Here is a 25955-nt window from a genome sequence, read left to right as displayed (position 1 = left end):
AAATATTATAAAATAACACACACCTAGAATAAAGTCCTTTATTTGAAATAATAACAGACTCCTTTATTGAATCTATATTTAGCCATACTCACCGAATACCTAATCCACTGAAGCCATTGTCTCCTGTAACAAAAATAAAATAATAAACCACAATATTCCTCACCTGTCTGCAGAGAAGATAATCCATAATGTCCCATGACGATCCTGATGACTTTGAGAGCAGTCACTGAAGGGAATGCTCTCAAGAACAGCCGGCTACATACTAGCACAAGAGGTAATCACTCCCGCAGTGTATAGCATGGAGCTGCGGTGAGAGAGTTCACCGGAGTTCATCAACTCATCAGCTCCAATGATCTCCCTTATGGCACCACCACTGCATGAGAAAGTTCTCACACATCGGTGGTGCTGTAAGTCAGATCTATCGGGATCATCAGCTGATGAACTCATGTGACCTCTCTCGCGGCAGCTCATTGCTATACATTGCAGGAGCGATGACGATCCTGTCAGTGTAACGCCGGAGGTCGTTTAGAGGAGTCACATCTCCCAGTGTGACTGTTCTACAAGTTAGATCGCCATGGGAAACACTGGATTACGTGGACTACGGCAGACAGGAGAGTATATGGTGGCTTATTATAATGATTGCTTACAGGAGACATGGGCATCATGGATTTGGTTTTAGGTGAGTATATTGTGTTTCTTATTTTTATTTGAATATGTATTTAATTATTTTACATGTTGTGTTTTTTTTTTTTATAAGTTTGAGCACAGGCGATGGCTACCGAGAGACTACTTTTCCCATTAGGGGCTACAGCTATCACTTTTATCAGTGACAGCAGACGTAGCCTGATGGGAGAAGTAGTCTCTCATCAGCCCACGCCTGCTGACCTGCGGTGAGTGTTTTACCAGGGTCACAGTATCTCTGCGGGTTCACAGTATCTCTGCGGGGTCATGCTGACATCTGATAGCATGATCCCTTCAGCACGCTGGCATTACTGCTGATCAGTACCACTGTGTCGTTGTGCTTCCCACACTGTGACACAGATGACAGCATGTAAAACACCATAGGAAGCCCGTAAAAATACAAACAAAAACTCAGCAAATCCGCAAACATTTTTATAGCTGCGTTTTTGATGCGGATTTGACTTACTCAATGGAAGTCAATGGATGAAAAACGCTTAAAATCCGGAAAAAGAATTGACATGCTGCAGAAAAAAATGCACTGCAAATACTCAAGAAGAATTACTGATCATGTGCACAGAACTGCAGGATTCTCATTGAATTAACTGACATAAAGATTCCATAGTGTTTTGGCCCATTTCCATGCGGAAAAAAGGCTGCAAAAATGCACTGTGTGCACATAGCCTAAAGGTTCTTGTGTTTTCCTATAAAACGCACTGTGTGCACATAGCCTAAAGGTTCTTGTGTTTTTCTATAAGGTGGAGTTCTGCTATACATTTACCAATAGTAATGGTTCAAAAAGCATGTCTAGTTCATCATAGGCCCACCTACTCCACATGCAGAATGCTTCTTGCAGCCTTCTTGCAGCCTTTCTGGGATTGATGGAAGACGGGATTGTAGCAGACAGATGTAGTCTGTTTGTGTAGGTGCAGGCAGCCCAGCACTGATGTCTTCCGTACCTGAGCAGCAGGCTGGGTATGTTACCATGACTAAAACTGGTATTTTACCTCAATATTTGGTCAGTGGTTTACCTCAGTATTTGGTCAGTATTTTACCTCAGTGTTTTAGTATTTTACCTCAGTGTTTGGTCAGTAATTTACCTCAGTATTTGGTCAGTATTTTAATTCAGTATTTGGACAGTATTTTACCTCAGTATTTGGTCAGTAGTTTACCTCAGTATTTGCTCAGTATTTTACCTCAGTATTTGGTCTGTATTTTACCTCAGTGTTTGGCCAGTTTTTTACCTCAGTATTTGGTCAGTGGTTTCCCTCAGTATTTGATGAGTATTTTACCTCAGTGTTTTAGTATTTTACATCAGTATTTGGTCAGTATTTTAACTCACTACTTGGTCAGCATTTTACATCAGTATTTGGTCAGTATTTTACCTCAGTATTTGGTCAGTGTTTTACCTCAGTGTTTGGTCAGTCTTTTACCTCTGTATTTGTAAGTCAAAACCAGGAGTTTGTGAATAATACAGAAGTGGTGACGTGTTTATATTATACTTTCCTCTGATTGTTACACTCCTGGTTTCAGCTTACAAATACTGATGTGAAATACTGACCAAATACTGAACGTGTGCACGTGGCCTTAAAATTAGACATCAATAAAAAAGGTAATACTATTTTCCCACAATTATTTTTTGTTGAGTTGTTTTATGCTGTGTATTTCTAAAAAAAATGCTAGTAGCCTATTTTACCAAATAGGTGCAGAAATGGCACAGAAAATCTGCAACATCAAAAACTCATTGTGGGAACAAAACCTTAAAGTTAGATATCAATACAAAATTTTAAAATTATGTTTCCATGATGATCTTTTTTTTGAGTTTTTTACACTGCATATTTTTTTTTAAAATGCAAGTGACCTGTCATTCCATTGCAATGCAGGTAAGTGCAGGCTCCACAAGATGGCAGTACAGTGGAAGCAGGACTGCACCTAAGCAGAGCTGACCTGCAGTGCAGCAGCAAGAATACCACAGGTGGCAATAGAATAGTCAAACAAGCCGGGTCAAATCATAGACTGTAGCACAGTACCAAAGGAATAAGCAAACTCATGGTCAGAGACAAGCCAGGGAATCAGCAATGGTAGGAAGCGGATAAGACAAAAGACAGAAGCAGGACATGATACAAGCCAAGTCAAAACTAGGGAGTCAGCACACTAAAGGGTAACACTGAGTCAAGACAGGAACAGGGGAAAACAGGGACACTGGATCAGATAGCAAGTGTAGCAGGACCAATCAGAGCAATCAGAGTCAGCTACAGCAGCCCTAGGCAAAAACTATAATTGACATCACCTGCAGGAAGAAGCGACAATAAATAGCAACCCTGAACCCAGACTGAGGCTGAGAAAGGTTATCCCCTACATGACGAGACCGGGAAAAAGGAAAAACAGGACTCAAACCCCGGTCTAGATCATGACAGACATTTTTTTCTTGATCGGTTTAGAAATAGTTCAGAAAATCTGCGACATCAAGAGTGCATAGTGGGAATATAACCTTATGAAATTATCAGAATGTTCTCTTATAAGGCTATGTTCCCACGATGAGCTTTAGGTAAGTTTTTGATGTTGCAGATTTTCTGCACATTTCCTGCACCCATTAGCCACTTAATGACCAGGGGTATTTCAGTTTTTGCGTTTTGCTTTTTGCCCCCTTTCTTCCCAGAGCCATAACTTTTTATTTTTTGGTCAATATGGTCATGTGACTTTCCCATGATGCTACACAAAGAAACAGTGTGTTTCAGGTGTGCATTAAAATACATCCACAGGTGTGTCTCTAATTAACTAAGATGTTGCCAAAAAAGCTTCCAAGCACATGACATCATATGGGCAGTCCAGAATTGATTAAAGGCATAGTAATCTTAGTGTATGTAAACTTTTGACTTTGCATTAATAAAAATGCCTTAAAGCATTATTTTGGCATTTGGCAAATATTAATAATTATTGAAATCCTAACTGACCTAAAACGGGAAACGTTTATTCTGATTTCATGTCAGATATTGAGAAAAACATGCATATGTGTATATACACTTCTGCCTTCAACTGTATAATAATTTGGGGAATGAGGGAGGATATGCTATTAGAGACTTTGCATCCTCAACCCTGAATTAATTTTAAGTCTCTATACAGCATCCTCCCCACAATTCATTATAAATCTTTGAATAATGTTGCATGTACATGTGTAAGGCATTGAGTTTCCCCCACTGCACAGGGTGAATATCAAGCCATGTCCTCTGCGGTCTCCCATTCCGCTGCGGCCACAGAGATTTCTGCTCAGCAGAGATGTTGGTCCCGACGTCTTGCCCAGGCTGATGCTAGGCGTCTGGTTGCTCCTTCAGGCTCTGCTATAACATCATGCTTGAGTCAGCGGCAAGTAGATGCTTCTGGGACTCCCGTCTTTTGCTTACTGAGCATGCCCGTGGGACGACCTCTCATTGGACGTCGGAGGTCACATGCGCAGTTCCCGTTCCTGCTCGGATTGGTCCACTGGGAAGGTCCCGGAAGGACGCTGCTATAAAAGAGTCGCATGGCCGCTCAGCCATGCGCTAGTATAGACTCTAATGGTTATTTGTGTGTATGATGATGGATGCATGTATTTGGTGACTGACTTATTATAACTCCCCTCCCTTGGATACGCATGTTGGTTAGGGATTCAGAGTTAGAGTCAGCGCAAATGGGTGGCTATGCTCAAGCCACTGTGCTCCTAGTACTCTGCACACACTAGCATCCGATGGTGTCGTCCACTGCAGGGCACTATTGTACCGTGGCAAGTGGCACCCATCGCCTGTGCAGCGCCTTGCGCAGCTTGTGCGCTTATTTGGCCCAACACTGGGCAATTAGAGGCATCTGCCTGAGCGGCACTGTGCACACCTGCATGCTTATCTGTAATTGTATCACTTGTTGACGCCGCAGTCGCGGCGCCGAGCGCTGATGGTCTGGAGGGACTCTATCCCTTGTCTCTGGGGCAGAGTCCTGTGGCCGTTTAGTAGCGCTCCCTCTGCCGGGGCCTGTGAAGTTAACAGGTTCCGGCGTTTGTTTCTTCGGTTCTGTGAGGTAAGAGTTGATCCCTGTACACATCGAGTCAGTGGCTAACCCGCCGGTGTTCAATTAGTGCTCCGCCATTACTGAGCAGCAGTTTTCCATCTCTGTACAGTGGACCCTGGGTTGTGATCGCACTTCCTTATATTTTATATTTAGTGCGATCCGCAACCCTAACAATGTGTGTGTGTGTGTGTGTGTATCAAGCCCCATCCACACGGCCCACGTTGTTAGTGCACACAGGCAGAGACACATTCACTTAAAAAGCCACCGTGCAAAACTCACCTGCTGTAACGTCCCAGCCGCTGCGAGCTACAATCAGGGCTGCAGCCTTCATAGTATCAGTGCACGACAGGCACAGACCTCATTTAGCTCCTTCATGTCTAAAATGGAGTTGCTCCTGTGAGGCATGAAGTCAAGGGAAAGGGAGGAGCCTAATGAATTACACCGCTGTGCTCATAACAGGAAATTGGGGGAAAAATGAAAGACGCAAGTGGGAAAAATGATAGGCACAAGGGGGAAAAATGAGAGGCGCGAGGGGGAAATGTAATTTGTTATTACTAACCACAGTTCGTTACTATGCCCAGGCAACGCCGGGTTCTTCAGCTAGTTAAATATAAAGACAGGCCATCAAATAAAGAGCTGCATACGGAGTTTAATCAATCCACCTGGCAGACCAATAATATCGGCTATTGGTGGCCTAACAGCCAACCTTTCCAAATTTGTGGACTGCCATTTACAGAAGTTAGTCCCTGCACTTCCGGCGTATCTGAAAGACAGTACCCATGCTCTACAGGTTTTAGAAACTATAGTATGGAAGGAACATTTCATTTTAGGGACTCTCAATATAACTTCCCTTTATACGGTTATTGAGCATGAAAAGGGATGTAAATCTGTGGAATTTTTTATGTCGGAAGCCAATATTCTACCTAGCGATCAAATCACTTTTATTGTTGAATGTATTGATTTTATACTTACTCACAACTATTTCCGCTATGGAGCGAACTACTACTCCCAGCAGTGGGGGACTGCAATGGGTACCAGGTTCGCGCCCAGTTATGCAAATTTGTATGTTGGTATGTGGGAACATGAAACCATCTTCCCTGATGGCAAGCTGCGCGCGAACCTGGTGCTATGGCACCGCTTCATAGACGATGTTGTTTTTATTTGGTCTGGTGGGCCTACCCTTTTAATGGATTTTATTAATGAATTAAATAAAAATTGCTATTTTTAAAAATTTACTGCGACTACCAGCCCCACGGAAATTAATTTCTTGGATTTGAGAATTTTCATTGAGGATGACACCATTCAGACACAATTATTTCATAAACCCACCGATTCGAATAATTACATTTTCATTGGAAAGTTGCCACCTTCCTAGTTGGCTTCTGAATATTCCAAAGAGCCAATTTATACGGGCTCATAGAAACTGTTCTAGGACAAAGGACTACATTACTGAGGCCGACACCCTAATTGAGAAATTTTGCCAAAAAGGTTATGATGCCCAATCCCTGCGAGAAACTAGTGAATGTATTGTTAATACACCACGGGAGCATTTTCTCAGTCACAAAATAAAAAATAAGGAAAATTCCACTATGGATGAGATTCCCATTGTGACTCAGTATAATTCTATTAGTAGAATCCTCAAAAAAATTGTGAATAAATACTGGAGAATTTTGAGGAATGACAAGGTTATTGGTGCGGTTTTGCCAGTACGCCCGAGGTTTGTCTTTAGAAGGGCAAACAATCTGGGGAATTTAGTAGCCCTTTCCATCTCGAGACCCATGACTGGGTATAATTTTCCTTCACAACAGCAGTTAAATGTTTTTTTTCCCTGCAGAAAATGTGCACCTTGTAGGAAATTAGGTAGTAAGAAACAATTTTCAATTATGAATAAATCCACAGAGATTCCAATCCATGATTTTATCACGTGTGACACGAAGGGAGTGATATATGGTATCACGTGTCCCTGTGGAAAATTGTTTATAGGACGAACAATACGTCCACTAAATGTCAGGATTGGTGAACATCTGCGTAATATCTGCAAGAAATTTACAGGCCATCCCCTTTCCAACCACTACCTTATACACCATGAGGGTTCTATAAAGAACACTAAAGTTACTGGTATTCAAGTAGTTAAATGAAGTTGGAGGAAAGGAAATTTTTTTCACCAAATGTCCAGGACAGAAAGTAAATGGATATTTGAACTTGATACTCTGATTCCAAATGGTCTAAATACCGAGATCGAACTGTTCGCTTTTAATGTGTGATAGAACGATATGTCTCTGCAGGCTATATAAGGGCTATTCCCACTCTCTGGGGCCATCCCTGAAAAAATGAAGGAATCCGAGAATTCCATAACGTGTAGGATTCCTTAGCGCTTTACTGCCTGTCATGTGAGATATCACGTGACTGTGACGTCACGCAAGGTCCTGCAGCATTCTTGGACCTTGCAGGCTTGCTCTTGTACACGGCGCCTGCAACTCGCACAGCCTGTCGCTTTACATCTCCAGCTGCACGCTAGTCAACGGCCGGGACAGCGGCATGCATGGAGATTGTAGCTTTTTGCATCAGAGACAACATTTATTGCTAAGCTATTGATCACCTTTGGAAAGGACCTTTCATATACCTCGCTTCTAAAGATTCCTCTCTCCAGGACTACCTCCTTTCTTGCTAATTCAGCACTATTTAAGGTAATCCACCCTCCCATTTTGTTAATACTGGACTTGTTATTATTATGTATTCCTTCATGTAACCTGGGTACATTGAATCAGCGCAAGTTATTTTTATATATGTTATTATTTTATATTTTTTCGGACAATCTGAGTGTTTTTTGTCCTACTACTTGCTGCTCTGTACTCTAAGGGTTTGCGCTTAGCGCCGTTGGCTACTTATGTTTAAACATAAAGACAGGCCATCAAATAAAGAGCTGCATACAGCTGGAGACAGTGAATTACTCTGCAGTGGCATATTAAAGTTTGGGCACCCCTGGCCAAAATTACTGTTATTGTTAACAGTTAGGCAAGTTCAAGATGAAATGATCTCTAAAAGGCCTAAAGTTAAAGATGACACTTACTTTGCATTTTAAGCAAAAGAAAAATATTTTCATTTTTTATATTTTAAAAATTACAGAAAGGAAAATGGGCCTATGCAAATGTTTGGGCACCCTGCATGGTTATTACCTAGTATGACGGCTTATAAACACTTTTTACCGTCAGCCAAGAGTCTTTGAATTCATGTTTGAGGGATTTTCATCCATTCTTCTTTCGAAAATTCTTCCAGTTCTGTGAGATTCCTAGGTCATCTTGCATGCACTGCTAATTTGCGGTCTAGCCACAGATTTTCAGTGATGTTCAGATCAGGGGAATGTGAGGGCCATTCACATTGTCTATTGTGGATTTTGAAGTGTGTTTTTGATCATTATCCATTTGTAGAAGCCATTCTCTTTTCAACATCAGCTTTTTTACAGATGGTATTATGTTTGCATAAAGAATTTGTTGAAATTTCATTGAATCCATTCTTCTCTCTACCTGTGTAATGTTGTCCGTGCCATTGGCTGCAACACAACCCCAGAGCATGATTGATCCACCCCCATGCTTAATGGTTGGCGAGATGTTCTTTTCCTGAAATTCTGGGCCCTTTTTTTTCTCCACACATACCTTTGATCATTGTGACCAAAGAGTTCTATTTTAACCTCATCGGCACACAAGACTTGTTTCCAAAAGGCATCAAGCTTGTTTAAATGTTCTTTTGTATACATCTCATGCTAAATTTTATGGTGAGGATGCAGGAGAGGTATTCTTCTGATGACTCTTTCATGAAAGCCATATTTGTACAGGTGTCTCTGAACAGTAGAACAATGTACCACAACTCCAGAGCACGTTCGCTCATCATTAGTGCTATACTGTCGTTGCTTTGATTGACAGCTCTGCTGTCCAATCTGGGGCTGGGAGGTGTGGGACATTCTCCAGGTGCTGTCTGTTCTGGAGAATACCCAAACTATTTAACTGAGATGTTTGCCTCTGATTCCAGCCAGACATAGTTCGTGATTCCTAGTGAGTTTTTGCATGATTCTGTTGTTCCGAGTTCTGATGTTCCACTACCTGATCCTTGGACCGTGTTCTGACTATCCCTTTGTCTTGTTCTTTTGATTGTATCCGCTATGTCCTTTGATCCCAGAATGTGACCTGACTTATGCTTTTGTCTCTCTCCTTGCTTTCTTGGTACTGACCCTGGAACATTTGATTTCTGTTGTGAGTTCATTTTCCCCTTCGTCACTGGGGTCTGGTGAACTCCCTATTCTGGTAAAGGAAGGTAATGAGCCTGATTATCAGGCACCTGAGTCTAATGAGGATGACTGGCTGAGTGGAGTCACGGACTGGATATAAGGCTGCCGACGCCCTTCTGCCCTGCGGGTGATTTCTCTGTGGGCTTCTAGGACACCAGTCTGATTCCTGCTCCTCTAAAGCTAAGTTTCTGTTTTGCCTGTTAGCTTTTTGTTTTGTTTTTTGTTTTCCTTGCTTTTCAGTATTCTGCCATTCCCTGCTGGGGTGAGCTGAATCTCCTTTTGCCTGTAGCTCTGTCTTCAGTATATTCCTGAGTACTGACATAGCTTTTTTGAAGCCTAGCATCTTCAGGGCCTTTTTCACTGTCAGTCTGTTGGCTCTGATTTTCATAGAGTTTTTCACGGATTGCAGACAGCAGCCTTCCTGTCCTTTTCTATTTAGTTAGCTTGGGCCCCTCTTTGCTCAGTCTATCTTTCTGTCTGTGTTAGTGTTTTCATCTTGCGTCACCGTCATTATATGTTGGGGGCTGCCTATTGCTTTGGGGTCTGCTCTGGGGCAGTTTAGATTTCCCCTTTCTTTCTTTAGGCCTATTTAATTCTCCGGCTGTGTTTGAGGGGTCTAGGGCATCGTAGGAACCCCCCACGGCTACTGCTAGTTGTGTTGATAGGTTCAGGGGTCTGCAATCCAATAGCTGCCAACTTCTCTGGTTTTCTGGACTTAGCTAGCATTTCTGTTTTTGCCTCCTACAGTGACTCAATCATAACAGAATCACCCGCCATACCGCAGATCCTAGGGTACTCAATAGCAGGAAATAATTGTGTTTAAAAAAAAAAAAAAAAGTGTGTGTATATTCTTTCCTCTATATCTCTGAGGCCGTAGGGGGAATTTTTTTTCCTCTCAATGGAGATAAAGCAATTGTCTGATCGTGTGGAGCAGCTCGCTGCTGAAGTGCGGGGAATTTCCGCCTACCTTGCTCGTTCGCATGCTGTTGAACCAAAGATCCCTACACCTGATGTATTTTTTGGGGATCGATCTAAATTTTTGAGTTTCAAAAATAATTGTAAATTATTTTTTGCCTTGAAGCCTAACTCGTCAGGGAGCTCTGCGCAGCAGGTTAAAATTGTCATCTCTTTGCTGCGTGGCGATCCCCAGGATTGGGCATTTTCTTTGAAACCAGATGATCCTATTCTGACTAATGTGAACGCATTCTTTCAAGCTTTGGGGTTGTTGTATGACGAATCTAATGCTATTGATCAGGCTGAAAAGACCCTGTTGGCATTGAACCAGGGTCGAGATTCTGCAGAGTTGTACTGTCAAAAGTTCCGAAAGTGGGCGATCCTAACTACCTGGAATGATAATGCCTTGGCTGCTCTCTTTCGGAAGGGTTTGTCAGAAGCCGTAAAAGATACTATGGTGTGATTTCCTGTTCCCTCTGGTCCGGACGATTCTATGTCATTAGCCATTCAGGTTGATCGGCGTTTACGTGAACGCAGGATTGCACGAGAGGTGTTGCCACCGGTTGAACAGACGTCTGAACCTATGCAATGTGATAGAGTTTTGTCTAAGGCGCAACGTCAGGAGTTCCGAAGGCGTAATAAGCTGTGTTTTTTCTGTGGAGATGCCTCGCATATTATTTCTGTTTGTCCTAAACGAGAGAAACGCTTTGCACACACGTTTTCTGTTGGTGGTGTTCAACCTAAGTTTCTTCTGGCAATTACTCTGATCTGCTCCCTGTCCACATTTTCCGCCAAGGCTTTTGTGGATTCGGGAGCAGCGCTAAACCTAATGGACTTGGATTTTGCTAAACGTTGTGGATTTCCGATGACACCTCTGCAGACGCCTATCCCTTTGAGGGGGATTGATGCTACTCCTTTGGCTAAAAATAAACCTCAGTTTTGGACCCAGGTGGTCATGCGGGTCACCCCAGACCATCAAGAAAATTGCAGATTTTTGGTATTGCATGGTCTGCATGATGCCGTTGTTCTGGGGTTTCCCTGGTTGCAAATTCATAATCCAGTTTTGGATTGGAAATCTGTGTCTGTGGTGAGTTGGGGTTGTCGGTGTGCCTTTAGTGAGGCTCCGTTTTTTTCTACCTCTCCTCAGTCGCATGATGTTCCTGACTATTTGGCGGACTTTTATGATGTATTTAGTGAGAATGAGTCTGCGTCCTTGCCTCCTCATAGGAGTTATGACTGTGCAATTGAACTAAGCTCGGGGTGTAAATTTCCCAAGGGTCGGCTCTTCAATTTATCTGTACCCGAGCACGAGGCTATGCGGTCCTATATTAAGGAGGCGTTGGAGAAGGGTCATATTAGACCATCCTCTTCACCCTTAGGTGCCGTTTTTTTTTTTGTGGCCAAAAAGGATGGTTCTTTAAGGCCTTGTATTGATTATCGTGCCCTCAATAAAATTACTATTAAATATCAATATCTGTTACCCCTGATTTTGGATCTATTCTCTAGAGTTAGAGGTGCTTGCTGGTTTACCAAGCTTGACCTCAGGGGGGCGTATAATCTTATCCGCATTAAGCAGGGGGATGAATGGAAGACGGCGTTTAATACTCCGGAGGGACATTTTGAGTACCTGGTGATGCCTTTTGGGCTCACTAATGCCCCTTCTGTCTTCCAGTGCTTCATGAACGATATTTTCCGAGTCTTTGTCGATAAATTTTTGATTATCTATCTGGATGATATTTTGATCTTCTCCAAGGATTGGGATTCTCATGTGGAACATATTCGGACTGTGTTCCGGATCTTGAGGGAGAATTCCCTGTATGTCAAAGGATCGAAATGCCTTTTTGGAGTACAGAGGATTTCATTTTTGGGATTTATTTTGTCTCCGTCAACTATTGAAATGGACCCGGCCAAGGTACAGGCCATTTATGATTGGGTTCAGCCCACTTCTTTGAAGGCCCTCCAGAAGTTTTTGGGTTTTGCTAATTTTTATCGGAAATTTATAGCAAAATTTTCTAGTATTGCCAAGCCATTGACTGATCTGACTAAGAAGGGTGCTGATGTGTTGAATTGGTCTCCTGAGGCTGTTGCTTCCTTTCAGGAGCTGAAGCGAAGATTTACCTCCGCCCCGGTTTTGCGGCAACCTGATGTCTCACTCCCGTTCCAGGTAGAGGTGGATGCTTCTGAGATTGGTGCAGGAGCTGTTTTGTCCCAAAAGGATCCTGTAACATCTAAAATGAATCCCTGTGCTTTCTTTTCCCGAAAGTTCTCTCCATCTGAACGTAACTATGATGTGGGGAATCGGGAACTTTTGGCCATGAAATGGGCATTTGAGGAGTGGAGACATTGGTTGGAGGGAGCTAAACATCAAGTTGTGGTCCTCACTGACCACAAGAATTTGATTTACCTAGAGATTATCAGGCACCTGAGTCTAATGAGGATGACTGGCTGAGTGGAGTCACGGACTGGATATAAGGCTGCCGACGCCCTTCTGCCCTGCGGGTGATTTCTCTGTGGGCTTCTAGGACACCAGTCTGATTCCTGCTCCTCTAAAGCTAAGTTTCTGTTTTGCCTGTTAGCTTTTTGTTTTGTTTTTTGTTTTCCTTGCTTTTCAGTATTCTGCCATTCCCTGCTGGGGTGAGCTGAATCTCCTTTTGCCTGTAGCTCTGTCTTCAGTATGTTCCTGAGTACTGACATAGCTTTTTTGAAGCCTAGCGTCTTCAGGGCCTTTTTCACTGTCAGTCTGTTGGCTCTGATTTTCATAGGGTTTTTCACGGATTGCAGACAGCAGCCTTCCTGTCCTTTTCTATTTAGTTAGCTTGGGCCCCTCTTTGCTCAGTCTATCTTTCTGTCTGTGTTAGTGTTTTCATCTTGCGTCACCGTCATTATATGTTGGGGGCTGCCTATTGCTTTGGGGTCTGCTCTGGGGCAGTTTAGATTTCCCTTTTCTTTCTTTAGGCCTATTTAATTCTCCGGCTGTGTTTGAGGGGTCTAGGGCATCGTAGGAACCCCCCACGGCTACTGCTAGTTGTGTTGATAGGTTCAGGGGTCTGCAATCCGATAGCTGCCAACTTCTCTGGTTTTCTGGACTTTTCTGTTTTTCCCTCCTATGGTGACTCAATCATAACAGATTTCTCTGCCTCACTGTCTGTCCATGAGTAGTGACAAGCGTCACACCTCACTGAAATTTTGCTTGGTCTTCCAGATCTAACCTTACCCTCCATGGTTCCTGTTAACTGCCATTTCTTAAAGACATTTTAAATTGAGGAAGGGGCAACTTGAAAACGCTTTGCTATCTTCTTATAGCCTCCACCATTTTTATTTTCAGAGTGCTAGGCAGCTGTTTAAGAGAACCCATGGCTGCTGTTTTTTGGCACAAGGTTAGAGGAGGCTGGGTTTTTATAAAGCTAGGAAATTTGACTCACCTGGCCTTTCCTAACAATGATAGTAAAAAAGCTAAAACACTAACAGGCTAATTAAGCTCTGAAACCTTGGTTAACATCTTTACCCCAATAGTGGTTTGCATGTTAATGACCAGGCCAATTTTTACAATTCTGACCATTGTCTCTTTATGAAGTAATAACTCTGGAATGCTTCCATAGATCCCGGTGATTCTGACATTGTTTTCTTGTGACATATTGTACTTCATGATAGTGGTAAAATTTCTTTGCTATGAATTGCGTTTATTTGTGGAAAAAAAAATGGAAATTTGGAGCAAACTTTTGAAAATTTCACAATTTTCCAACTTTGAATTTTCATGCCCTTAAATCACAGAGATATGTCACACAAAATACTTAATAAGTAACATTTCCCACATGTCAACTTTACATCAGCACAATTTTGGAACCAAGGGTTAAAAGTTGACCAGCGATTTCTCATTTTTACAACAAAATTTACAAAATCATTTTTTTTAGGGATCACATCACATTTGAAGTCACTTTGAGGAGTCAATATGATAGAAAATACCCCAAAGTGACACCATTCTAAAAAGTGCACCCCTCAAGGTGCTCATAACCACATTCAAGAAGTTTATTAACCCTTCAGGTGCTTCACAGGAATTTTTGGAATGTTTAAAAGAAAATGAACATTTAACTTTTTTCACAAAAACTTTACTTCAGATCCAATTTGTTTTATTTTAAAAAGGATAACAGGAGAAATTGGACCCCAAAAGTTGTTGTATAATTTCGCCTGAGTATGCTGATACCCCAAATATCAGGTAAACGACTGTTTGGGCACATGGCAGAGCTCGTAAGGGAAGGAGCGCCATTTGACTTTTCAATGCAAAATTGGCTGGAGATTGGACGCTATGTCGCGTTTGGAGAGCCCCTGATGTGCCTAAACAGTAGAAATCTCCCATAAGTGACATCATTTTGGAAAGTAGACCCCCTAAGGAACTTATCTAGATGTATGGTGAGCACTTTGAACCCCCAAGTGCTTCACAGAAGTTTATAATGTAGAGCCGTAAAAATAAAAAATCATTTTTTTTCACAAAAATGATCTTTTTGCCCCAATTTTTTATTTTCCCAAGGGTAACAGGAGGAATGCTCAGAAGGGAAGGAGCGCCGTTTGGCTTTTCAATGCAAAATTGGCTGGAATTGAGATCAGATGTCATGTCGCGTTTGGAGAGCCACTGATGTGCCTAAACAGTGGAAACCCCCCAATTCTAACTCCAACCCTAACCCCAACACACCCCTAACCCTAATCCCAACCCTAACCCTAATCCTAACCCTAACTATAGCACCAACCCTAACCCTAACTTTATCCCCAACCCTAACCCTAGCCCTAACCCTAACTCTAGTGGAAAAATGGAAATAAATACTTTTTTTATTTTATTATTTTTCCCTAAGTGGGTGATAAAGGAGGATTTTATTTACTATTTATAATGGGTTTTTATGTTTGTCCGCTGTCACACACTAAAATGTTAACTTTGCCCTGTTCCCTCCTTCCAAATATTATTCTGAATCTGCACCCTACTATTCATCTGTCTCCACACCTTTCATGCACATGATAACTGCACTTGATACTTGTCTATTGCACTTAAACACACGGGCTGATGACCGGATCATGCAGCTTTATATGAAAATCCCTATTATAATTGCCAGACCTGAATTAACAAGCATTTCTCACCTACTGTGTCCCCCCATTTCCTTGTAGATTGTAAGCTTGCGAGCAGGGACCTCACTCCTAATGTCACTGTTTGAATTGTCTTAACTTGTATTGAATTTATTGTCTGTACATGTCCCCGCTTAATTGTAAAGTGCTGCGGAATATGTTGGCGCTATACAAATAAAAATTATTATTATTATTATTATTAAAATACGATTTTTATTGCAAAAAAATAGTTTTTTCATCACCACATTTTGAGACCTATAATTTTTCCATATTTTGGCCCACAGAGTCATGTGACATCTTGTTTTTTGCGGGACGAATTGACGTTTTTATTGGTACCATTTTCAGGCACATGAAATGTTTTTTATCGCTTTTTATTCAGATTTTTGGGAGGCAGAATGAACAAAAAACAGCAATTCATAAATTTCTTTTGGGGGAGGGCGTTTATACCGGTCCGCGTGTGGTAAAATTGATAAAGCAATTTCCATAAAGCTGACAGCCTCTCTGCCTGCTCCCGGAACACTGCGATCATGTTTGATCGCAGTGTTCCTGGGGATAAAGTGCTGGGAGCGGTCCATGACCGCTCCTGGCACTTAGTCCCGGGTGTCAGCTGTGAGAATCAGCTGACACCTGGCCGTGATCAGACGCGCTCCCCCCGTGAGCGCGGCTGATCGCTCATGACATACTATACCATCTATGGGTATTAAGGACCAGGGCATATGAACGGTATAGTACGTCAAATGTCATGAAGGGGTTAAAGTTATCTGGGCACACAAACTTCAATGGTACCCAAACTTTTGTATCTGCCCATTTTCCTTTTAGTAATTCTTAAAAAGAAAAATGAAAATCTTCTTTTTTGTCTAAAATACAATGAAAATGTTAACTTTGGACCTTTTAGGCTAGTTTCACATTAGCGTTTTTTAGCGCTGCGCTTCGTGCGCAATAGAAATGCATGCAAAAAACGCATCATGCGTTTTGCATGCATTTGCGCTTTTTAGGAGCATGCGTTTTAACAAGTTTGTAACCTTGTTAACTCTTAAAACGCATGCGATTTCAAACGCAGGCGTGCGCATGTCCATGCGCACCCCTGTGTTCCCATAGACTGCAATGTGTTATTTTTGCGCATTCCGTGCACTAGCGTGCGCATATGTTTTTTTACACCATTGGATAGACCCAAAAATGCAACCGATTGCGTCGGGCGGGCCTAGGCGCACACTACAAAAACGCATGCGCACGAAAACGCATACGTGCGCGTGCAATCGCTAGACCATGCGCCCGCCATGTTGAACATTGGGGCGAATGTTGCATGGACGCGCACGATGCGCTGCGCTAAAGAACGCTCAATTTGCTTAACTGTTTACGATAGCAGTAATTTTGACAAGGGGTGCCAAAATTTTTAAATACCAGAGTAGGTGTTATAAGAAAGCCTGCAGCAATTGTTCAATTCCTCTACAGTACCACCAAAGCAATAGTGAAGCATTACAAGAGTCTCATAGAAATTAATAAGCCGTCTCTGCAATGTACATATGATATTTGATATATCAAAGAGGACTTTATACATCCTTCACAGCAAGTAGATTTTTGGCTTGGTCCATGAGAATAGAATGTATTGTAAGGCCGGGTTCACATAACGTTTGCCACTAGGATTAGTGGCTCCTTCGGGCTTATGTCCAAACCCCCTGTGACAGAGTCACTGGCAGTGTATGTGAGGGAAGATATGTATCATGAAGATTGCTATCTTCTGTGATGGTAAAATCCAGAAATTTCTCTCCACATGTTATGTGCTGAGGGCTTAATCGGCCATGACAGGGTTGGATTTTTTTTTGTGACTAGTTGTAAGAGATAGGTGGGATGACCACTTACCATATCTCCACCCCAAGGGTGTGGTTCCACAGGTTATATTTCCAGCCACTGAGTTCAAAGTCATTCTATGTGTAAGTGTGCATGTGTAGCCCATTCACTGTCTCCATCCATCCCCCACTCCCTCAAAATGGCTGGACCATCATTGTAAATACATCATTGTAAATGCACACCTGTACTTTGTATCTTCCCCACCTCATTGTAGGTTGTAAGCTCTCACGAGCAGGGCCGTCTTATTTTACTTTATTTATTGTATTTTTAACGTTGTTACTTATGACTTGTATCTCAAACTGTTAAACTGTAAAGCGCTGCGGAATATGTTGGCGTTATATAAATAAAGATTGTTATTATTATTATTTTTCTCTGTGGATCTGGAGGCAGGAGAGCGCCAGAGAAGTGTTTATGTGCAACTGTGCTGCTCCCGTGTCTACCTCTGTGAGCAGCTGAGTGACTCGACCTACCACACCCCAGTCTCTGTGCTCTGTCATGCATAATTTTTGTCCATATATGCCTTTTATGGGTGAGCTGCAAGACGTAGTTAGCGGAGTTACAGTGTGCTGTGTGGTGCATCATTTTTGGCCGTATGCGCCTATTGGAGGCGGACAGCAAAACACAGTCGACCATGTCTTGCTGCCTGCCTCTGCTAAGCATATATGGCCAAAAATGATACAGAACAGAGATCACTGTGACTCCGTCTTAATCATTGTAGTCAATGGCCCTATTGGCCCATACGCCCGAACCCCATTTTGTGGAGGTGCGGACATAGACGCCCCGACAGAGTCACTGTACATAGTGGCATAGACTATGTGAACCCAGCCTAATTTTAAGCAGTCGTTGAGCTATTCAAAGGGTATCAGACTAAGGGGTAAATGTGCTGGCACCATGCTCAGTACTGTAAAGATGCCACACTGATTTGTTGTTCACCAAGAGATGGGCTGGTTTCTACGTTAATAATAATAATTAATCTGACTAGATTTTGCAAGCAAGCCCAATACATTTACCTATGACCTAACAGATTAGAACTTTTTTAGCCTGTCTGTTAAAATAAATGTTGCATTCCACTTAATATTTTATCTTTTCTCTCAGTACATAGTAATGTTTGTTGTGAAAGTGATAACGGGCCAAGTTAAAGAAGTTAATGATGTTCGAGAGTATGATATTTCTGAAGATCAGAAAATGGGGATGCAAGATCGCAACAAAACAAGGCACAAGGATTCCTTGAATAACAAGTAAGTACAAATAGCTCTCCCCAGTCGGTGGTATTTGTTTTTACTGCCTCACTTGGTACTTCATTGGTTAATAATGCAGATTCCTTCTAGCCTAACCTGTTTCTTGGGTAAAGTGAAATCTGGTACACACATGGTCAAAATTGTTGGTACCCCGTTGTTTAATGACAGAAAAACCCACAATGGTCGCAGAAGTAATTTGAATCTGACAAAAGTAATAATAAATAAAAAGTCTATGAAAATGAACAAATGAAAGTCAGACATTGCTTTTCAACCATGCTTCCACAGATTTTTTAAAAAAAAATTAAACTCCTGAAATAGTCCTGGACAAAAATGATGGTGACTGCGCTCCAAAAGCCAAATTGAGCATCTTTTCTTCTGAGCCCTGCTGTGTGGCCCATCAGTAGTATATGACTATATAGATGGTATTGTAGGAATAGCGTAGTAAATTACAGGGTATTTTTTCTTATTAGCACTGGTAAAAATTAAACATTTTGAGCTAAATGTACTTATTGTAACAAATGTCATTTTTCATTTTCACACAGCCCAATGGTAAATAAGTCAGTTTGTGTTTTGATATTTTTATCTACTGATAACTATATTACTAATGAATTTATATAAAGTAAATGCTATTGACCCACTAAATATCTTATTGAAAAAATAAAATATAGCATATGACATAATATAAGATAGCATAGTATTGTTCAGCAGACTACTTTAGAATTAGTAATAGTTTGTGTCTAGGCACTAGGGAGCAATGCCTTTTTTAGCCCAAAAGTCAGACATGCAAGTTCTCATCTTTATTACATATGGCTACCAGACGTGACAGTACATGGTCAGAGCTGTCAGGACAGGGCGGTAGGTATGCAATGAAACATGTTTCCTCATGTGAATACAATGTTATCTCGGCTTCCGTCTCATACATTCTTGATGACTTTTTAATAATATTTTTACATTTCTTTTTTATGTAACATGGTAACACTTTGTTTTATCCTCTTTCATCCAGGCAATACATGTCAAATGGATACGTAAAGAAAAAGAGAGTATAACAGTGGTGCGATGTGGTCCCCAGTGCAGTGGTCTTTTTCCGTCCAACAAAAAATTTATTCAGCCTATTATGTGTTACAATGAACTACTACTTTTTTTTTTATTTAATTACTGTATTGTCCAGAGCCTCAAGATAATTCTCCTCAAAACCTTATCTATTTAACATATTATTGGTCATTAACTTCTCCTTATCGTTTTAAAGGTACAGTTGATGCTGAATCTAACAGTGTTCAAATATTTCTTAAATATAACAAAAGCTAATAGAACAAGCGTGCTCTTAATTTAAGACTCTTGATTTTGTTGTTAATGTATATGTAATATGCATTATGACTGGTGTGCCGTTGGAAATGGTACAAGATAGCAATGGTTAAGTATGTTAATACACTCATTACACAAACACTTATGCCTGTTAACAGGTGGAACAATAAAAAAAAAATCATCATAGAGATGATCTGCTGTGAACTCACTGACTTTTTCTCACGGTGCTGAAGTCACCGCAGTTCAGCCAGGCTGGTAAAGCAGCCTCAGTGAACCAAGGTAAACTCTATGATATCACCGATCACTGCAGCTCATTCACCAGTGGCTGTCCGCCTGGAAGGTCGCATCTTAGCATCGTCCAGGTGGAAAACTATTTATCCCCAAGCATGTATTACAGCATGGGACAGAATGATGGACAGGTGAAGGATATGTTTTTTTTTTAAATTTTGTTACAGGAGACGAGGGCTTCAATAGAATGGGCGTTAGGTGAGTATAACTGTTTTTATTATTTTTAAATAAAAATGGAAAAGTGTGTTTTGTTTTTATTTCAAATAAAGGACTTTATTCTGGCTGTGTGTTTATTTACATTACAGCATTACAGCTATAGGATTAGTATTCGAGGGGTGTCCTATAGACGCCTCTCCATTACTAATCCGTAGGCTTGATGTCACCAGACAATACAAAGGTGACGTCAACCCCACAAATATTAACCCCACTTGCCACTGCCACAGGGTAAGTGGGAAGAGCTGGGCAAAGCGCCAAAATTTACACATCTAATAGATGTGCCTTTTCTTGGTGGCTGCGGGCTGCTATTTTTAGGCTGGGGTGGGCCAATATCCATGGCCCCTTACCAGCCTAAGAATACAAGCCCCAAGCTGTCTGCTTTAGCAAGGCTGGTTGTCAAATGTGGGGGTGTTTAGATTTTTTTAAATTGTTTATTTAAATAATAAAAAAACAGTGTGGGGACCCCTCTTTTCTTGATAATCAGCCTCGCTGATTGGTTATCAGAAATACAGGGAAACCCATGCCATTTTTAAAATGTATTTATTTATTCATAGCGCAGGAAGCGGCTGATGAATTCTCCCATCAGCCGCCGCCTGCTCTCATTGTTATTAGCGGCAGCACGTGTAGGGTGTTATCAGTTGAATATAACGCTCAACATTCTCTCCTGCTCCTGTCTCGAGCAGGGGAGAATGATGAGGGCTGTCTTCAGCACCCGGTGAAACAATGCGAACAGCACCTCGGCTTTCCAGGTGCCGGTACTTGCTGCTGTTAAAAAACTGACATGTCAGCGTATTTTTCCCATGGACAAATGGTCCATGTGGACACACTGACATGTGCATAGACCCATTCACTTGAATGAGTCTATGTGTTTAACCCCTTCCCGACCTTTGACGCCACATAGGCGTCATGAAAAGTTGTGCCAATATGACCCATGACGCCTATGTGGCATCATGAATTCATAGCCCCCCTGCGGGTCAAATGACCGGGGTCACTGAAAGGTCACCCGACCCGCACATACAGGGGGCTTTGTACTTCACCACGGGGAGGTGGTTCGCTCCCATGTGGCTACGATCGCTCTGATTGGCTGTTAAAAGTGAAACAGCCAATCAGAGCGATAGCAATATTTCATCAATGAAATTTGATGAAATATTACAAACCAGCCATGGCCGATGCTACATTGGACATGGCTGGAGAAACTAATCTGACCCCCCCACCGGCTAACGGGGGCAATCGGCCCCCATCACTGACAGCGGAGATCTGCTGCCGCTGTCATCATCTGCTCCCCCGCCTTCCCTCCGCTCCCCCCCAGCTTCCGATCACTTCCCCTCCCACCCCCTGGTACCTTCTGAGTGCCTCTGTCGCTCCCGATGTCTCGCGGTCCCAGATCATTTTGATCACTGTGATAAACTCTCACAGTGATCAAAATAAAATAAAAAGTAAATAATAAACCCCCCTTTATCACCCCCGTAGGTAGGCACAAATAATAAAATAAAGAAAATATTTTTATTTTTCCATGAGGGTTAGGGTTGCAATTAGGGTTAGGGTAGAATTAGGGTTGGAATTAGGGTTAGGGTTGGAATTAGGGTTAGGGTGGAATTAGGGTTAGGGTTGGAATTAGGGTTAAGATTAGGGTTAGGGGTGTGTTGGGGTTAGGGTTGGGATTAGGGTTAGGCTTGTGGTTAGGGTTATGGTTAGGGTTGGGATTAAGGTTACGGGTGTGTTGGGGTTATGGTTAGGGTTGGGATTAGTGTTAGGGATGTGTTGGGGTTAGGTTGTGGTTAGGTGTGTGTTGGGGTTAGGGTTGGAGTTAGAATTGAGGGATTTCCACTGTTTATGCACATCAGGGGGTCTCCAAACGCGGCATGGTGCCACCATTGATTCCAGCCAATTTTGTATTCAAAAAGTCAAACTGTGCTCCCTCCCTTCCAAGCCCCGACATGTGCCCAAACAGTGGTTTACCCCAACATATGGAGTATCAGAATACTCAGGAAAAATTGTACAACAACTTTGGGGGTCTAATTTCTCCTGCTACCCTTGGAAAAATAAAAAATTGGGGCTAAAAAATTATTTTTGTGGAAAAAAAATATTTTTTTTATTTTCACGTCTCTGCGTTATAAACTTCTGAGAAGCACTTGGGGGTTCAAAGTGCTCACCACACATCTAGATAAGTTCCTTGGAAGGTCTGGTTTCCAAAATGGGGTCACTTGTGGGGGGTTTCTACTGTTTAGGCACATCAGAGGCTCTACAAACATAACGACAACCGCAGACCATTCCATCAAAGTCAGCATTTCAAAATGTCACTACTTCCCTTCCGAGCCCTGACGTGTGCCCAAACAGTGGTTCCCCCCCACATATGGGGTACCAGCGTACTCAGGACAAACTGGACAACAACTTTTGGGGTCCAATTTATCCTGTTACCCTTGTGAAAAAAGAATTGCTGGCTAAAAATCATTTTTTTAGGAAAAAAAATATTTTATTTTCACAGCTCTGTCCATTTTTTCCTTCCACGTTGCCTTAGTTCCTGTGAAGCACCTGAAGGGTTAATAATCTTCTTGAATGTAGTTTTGAGTAGCTTGAGGGGTACAGAATTGCAAAAATGGCCTGGTCATTAAGGTCAAAATAGGCTTGGTTATGAAGGGGTTAAGTGTCTCTGGTACGTGACATAACTGTCACCACACGTACCAGACACAGTGACATCTGACATCTGAAAGAGCCCTAAAAAAAAGTTTAATTTTTTTTTTTAATATAAAAGTTAAAGTCACCCCCCCATTTGCCCCATTCAAAATAAAATAATAAAAAAAGGAAAAAAATACACGTTTGATATAGCTGGGTTCCGAAATGCCTGTTCTATCTAGATATAAACTAAAATAATCTGATTGGTAAATGGTGTAACGAGAAAAAAAATCAAAACTCCAGAATTTTTTTTTTTGGTCACCGCAACATTGCAATAAAATGCAATAAGGGTGGTTTCACATTAGCGTTTAAGGCTGCAGCGTCGGCCTGCGCACGGCCACTGCTAAGCCCTGCCCCCTGCCACACCTCCGCCGGTAGGTCCGCCTACGGGTGCATGACGCTGCATGCGTCCTGCGTCCCCTATCTTTAGCACTGGGGATGCAGGCCATGCGCAGGTATGCATTTGGTGGCACATGCGTCCTTTTGACAGGTGCGCCAACCAGCGCCAAACGCAACCTGTTGCACCGTCAAAAGGATGCATGCGCCACCAAACGCATACCTGCGCATGGCCTGCGTCCCCAGTGCTAAACATAGGGGACGCAGGACGCATGCAGTGTCATGTGCCTGTAGGCGGAGCTACCGGCGGAGGTGCGGCAGGGCTTAGCAGCGGCCGTGCGCAGGCCGACACTGTGGCCTTAAACGTTAATGTGAAACCACCCTAACAGCCGATCAAAACATCATATCTACCCCAAATGGTATCAATAAAAAAAGGCAGCTTGGCACGCAAAAAATACGTCCTCACCCAGCTGCAGATCTCGATAAAAATGGAGACGCTATGGGTCTCGGAAAATGGCGCCATCGTTTTTTTTTTTTACAAACTTAAGAATTTTTTTCACCAGTTAATTGAAAAAGAACCTTGACAAGTTTGTTATCCACAAACTCGTAATGACGTGCAGAATCATAATGGCAGATCAGTTTTAGCTTTTAGTGAATATGGTAAAAAAAAGCAAACTATTGTGGAATTGCACGTTTTTTGCAATTTCACTGCACTTGGATTTTTTTCCCCATTTTCCAATACACTATATGGTAAAATCAATGGTGTTCAAAATTACAACTCAAGCCGGACAAAAGAAGCCTTTACATGACCATATTAACTTAAAAATAAAAAAGTTATGGCTCTGAGAAGGGGAATAAAAAATGAGACTGCAAAAACAGAAAATCCCAAGGTGGTGAAAGGGTTAAGGCACTTTTACATATGCCAATATCGTAAGAAACTCCTTACTGAGAGCTGGAAGAGCCGGGAAAAAGATGTAGACAATCCTCTTATCAAGTTGAGGTTGAATTTTATTCAGAGATAGGCAGCAGAACAGTTCATGAAAGTCAGTGAGACAAAGCATGAAGTCACAAACAGGTGACCAGACAGACAAAGTAACACTGGGATATCTGGATATGGTCTGGCCATGGCCTGGAGATGGTGTGGCCTGGCAGTAAACTGGTGATGTTGTGGCCCTGAACTACAGTAACAGTATACATGGTTTAGACAAAGAAAGCTGCACCTTGCAGTAAAGGGAGTATACAGGATAACCTCATACTGCAGAGAGAAATGTGTTTTAGAGCAAAGGATACAATGATACAATATGACAACATTAATGAACATTTCCCCAAACTGCATTAAAAACCATAAATATCCATGTTTCTCATAGCTAACATCATTATTCACATCATGCTTTTAGCAAACTGACAGCTCTTGATTCTATCTTAATTCAATATCTATACTATTCACTACCATATAATACCACTTGTTTACTATCTCAGTGCCCTGCAGCTGTTCCAATTCGTCTCCCTGGACTCCATCCATACTTACTAATGGCACTGAGGTCATTTTATACCTCTATCCTGGGGAGAGCCTCAGCTCTTTCAGCAAAGTTAGTTGACTAGAGATTGTCCAAGATGGCTGCGAGAGCCCACATAGCTGTTCAGTATATTATGGCTGACCATTCTCTTTCAAATATTTGGTAAAGAAGAATTCAGAACAACACTAAGGCCGGGGTCACACTAGATAGAAATACGGATGAGTGAGAGGTGTAAAAACCTCACACTAAACACGGACCAATGATTCTCTATGGGGCAGCTCCCAACAGCTGTATATTTCTCGGCTGTATTTTACGGGCCGAGACAATCGCACCATGCTGTGATTGTCAGCGTACTACGGCCGAAATACGCCAGTGCAAGTCTATGGGTGTGCAAAAAATATGCATTTCACATGGACCAGACGTGTGACTTATGAGAAATACGCACCCGGTGTCCTTTAACGAAAGTCGGCAATTCATTTTGCGAGACAGTAAAATCACACTGACATGTTTAATAAAGAAAGGAAAGAATAGATATATACACATAGAATACATATATATATATATATATATATATATATATATATATATACACACATCATTGAGACAAATATATATATTTACATTTCATAGAGTTCTACATAGCAGAATAGCCTCTAAATCAAATGCCAGCTTCTGTAAAATCAATGCCAAACCCGACATGAAATGATGCATGGTTTACATACAGTAAACCATTTCATTTCATGTATTTTTTTATATGTCCCTGACTAATAATTAAATTAGGGTTTGTGTGTAAAATTTGGGACGTCTAGGTGTTAAATTAAGGGGTAAATTCGTTGTAAAAAAAATGCGTTGGCTCCCGCGGTAAAATCGCAACCAGAGAGGTAAAGCAGGTGAGTGAGGGCAGATCTTAATAGCCTTTTAGTTCACGTTAGGTCAGCCAGGGGACTCCGCGCAGCCTCACTGACGTCATTGGCTGACCTGAGGTGAACTAATGAGCGTGGGAAAAGATGCAGAAACTTATCTAGATGTGTGGTGAGCACTTTGAACCCCCAAGTGCTTTACAGAAATTTATAAACGAAGAGCAGTGAAAATAAAAAATCATTTTTTCCCAATTTTTTAATTTCACAAGGCTAACAGGAGAAATTTGAGCACAAAAGTTGTTGTGCAATTTGTCCTGAGTACACCGATACCCCATATGTGGGGGGAACCACTCTTTGGGCGCATGGGAGAGCTCGGAAGGGAAGAAGCGCCATTTTGGAATGCAGACTTTGATGGAATATTCTGCGGGCATCATTTGTGTTTGCAGGGCCCCTGATGTGCCTAAATAGGAGAAAACCCCCACAAGTGACTCCATTTTGGAAACTAGACTCCCCAAGAAGCTTATCTAGATGTGTAGTGAGCACTTTGAACCCCCAACTGCTTTACAGAAATTTATAAACACAGAGCCGTGAAAATAAAAAGTCATTTTTTTCCTCA

General features: G+C 41.9%; 1 protein-coding gene across 1 annotated transcript in view; it reads left to right on the top strand.

The window, feature by feature from the left end:
• The window catches only part of CERS1 (ceramide synthase 1), a 120522-nt gene extending 101062 nt beyond the window's left edge, over nucleotides 1–19460 (top strand). The window contains exons 7-8 of the mRNA XM_073555101.1: nucleotides 18005–18147; nucleotides 19151–19460. Of these exons, the coding sequence (XP_073411202.1) occupies nucleotides 18005–18147; nucleotides 19151–19193 (186 nt within the window). The 3' untranslated portion in view covers nucleotides 19194–19460. The remainder of the gene's footprint in view (nucleotides 1–18004; nucleotides 18148–19150) is intronic.
• Nucleotides 19461–25955: the final 6495 nt, after the last annotated feature.

This window comes from Dendrobates tinctorius, unplaced genomic scaffold (genome assembly GCF_039654945.1).
Source record: "Dendrobates tinctorius isolate UK_male_01 unplaced genomic scaffold, ASM3965494v1 ptg000219l, whole genome shotgun sequence".
Taxonomy (NCBI): Eukaryota; Metazoa; Chordata; class Amphibia; order Anura; family Dendrobatidae; genus Dendrobates; species Dendrobates tinctorius.
Note: the sequence above shows the minus strand (reverse complement) of the source record. Positions and strands in the feature narration are given on the sequence as shown.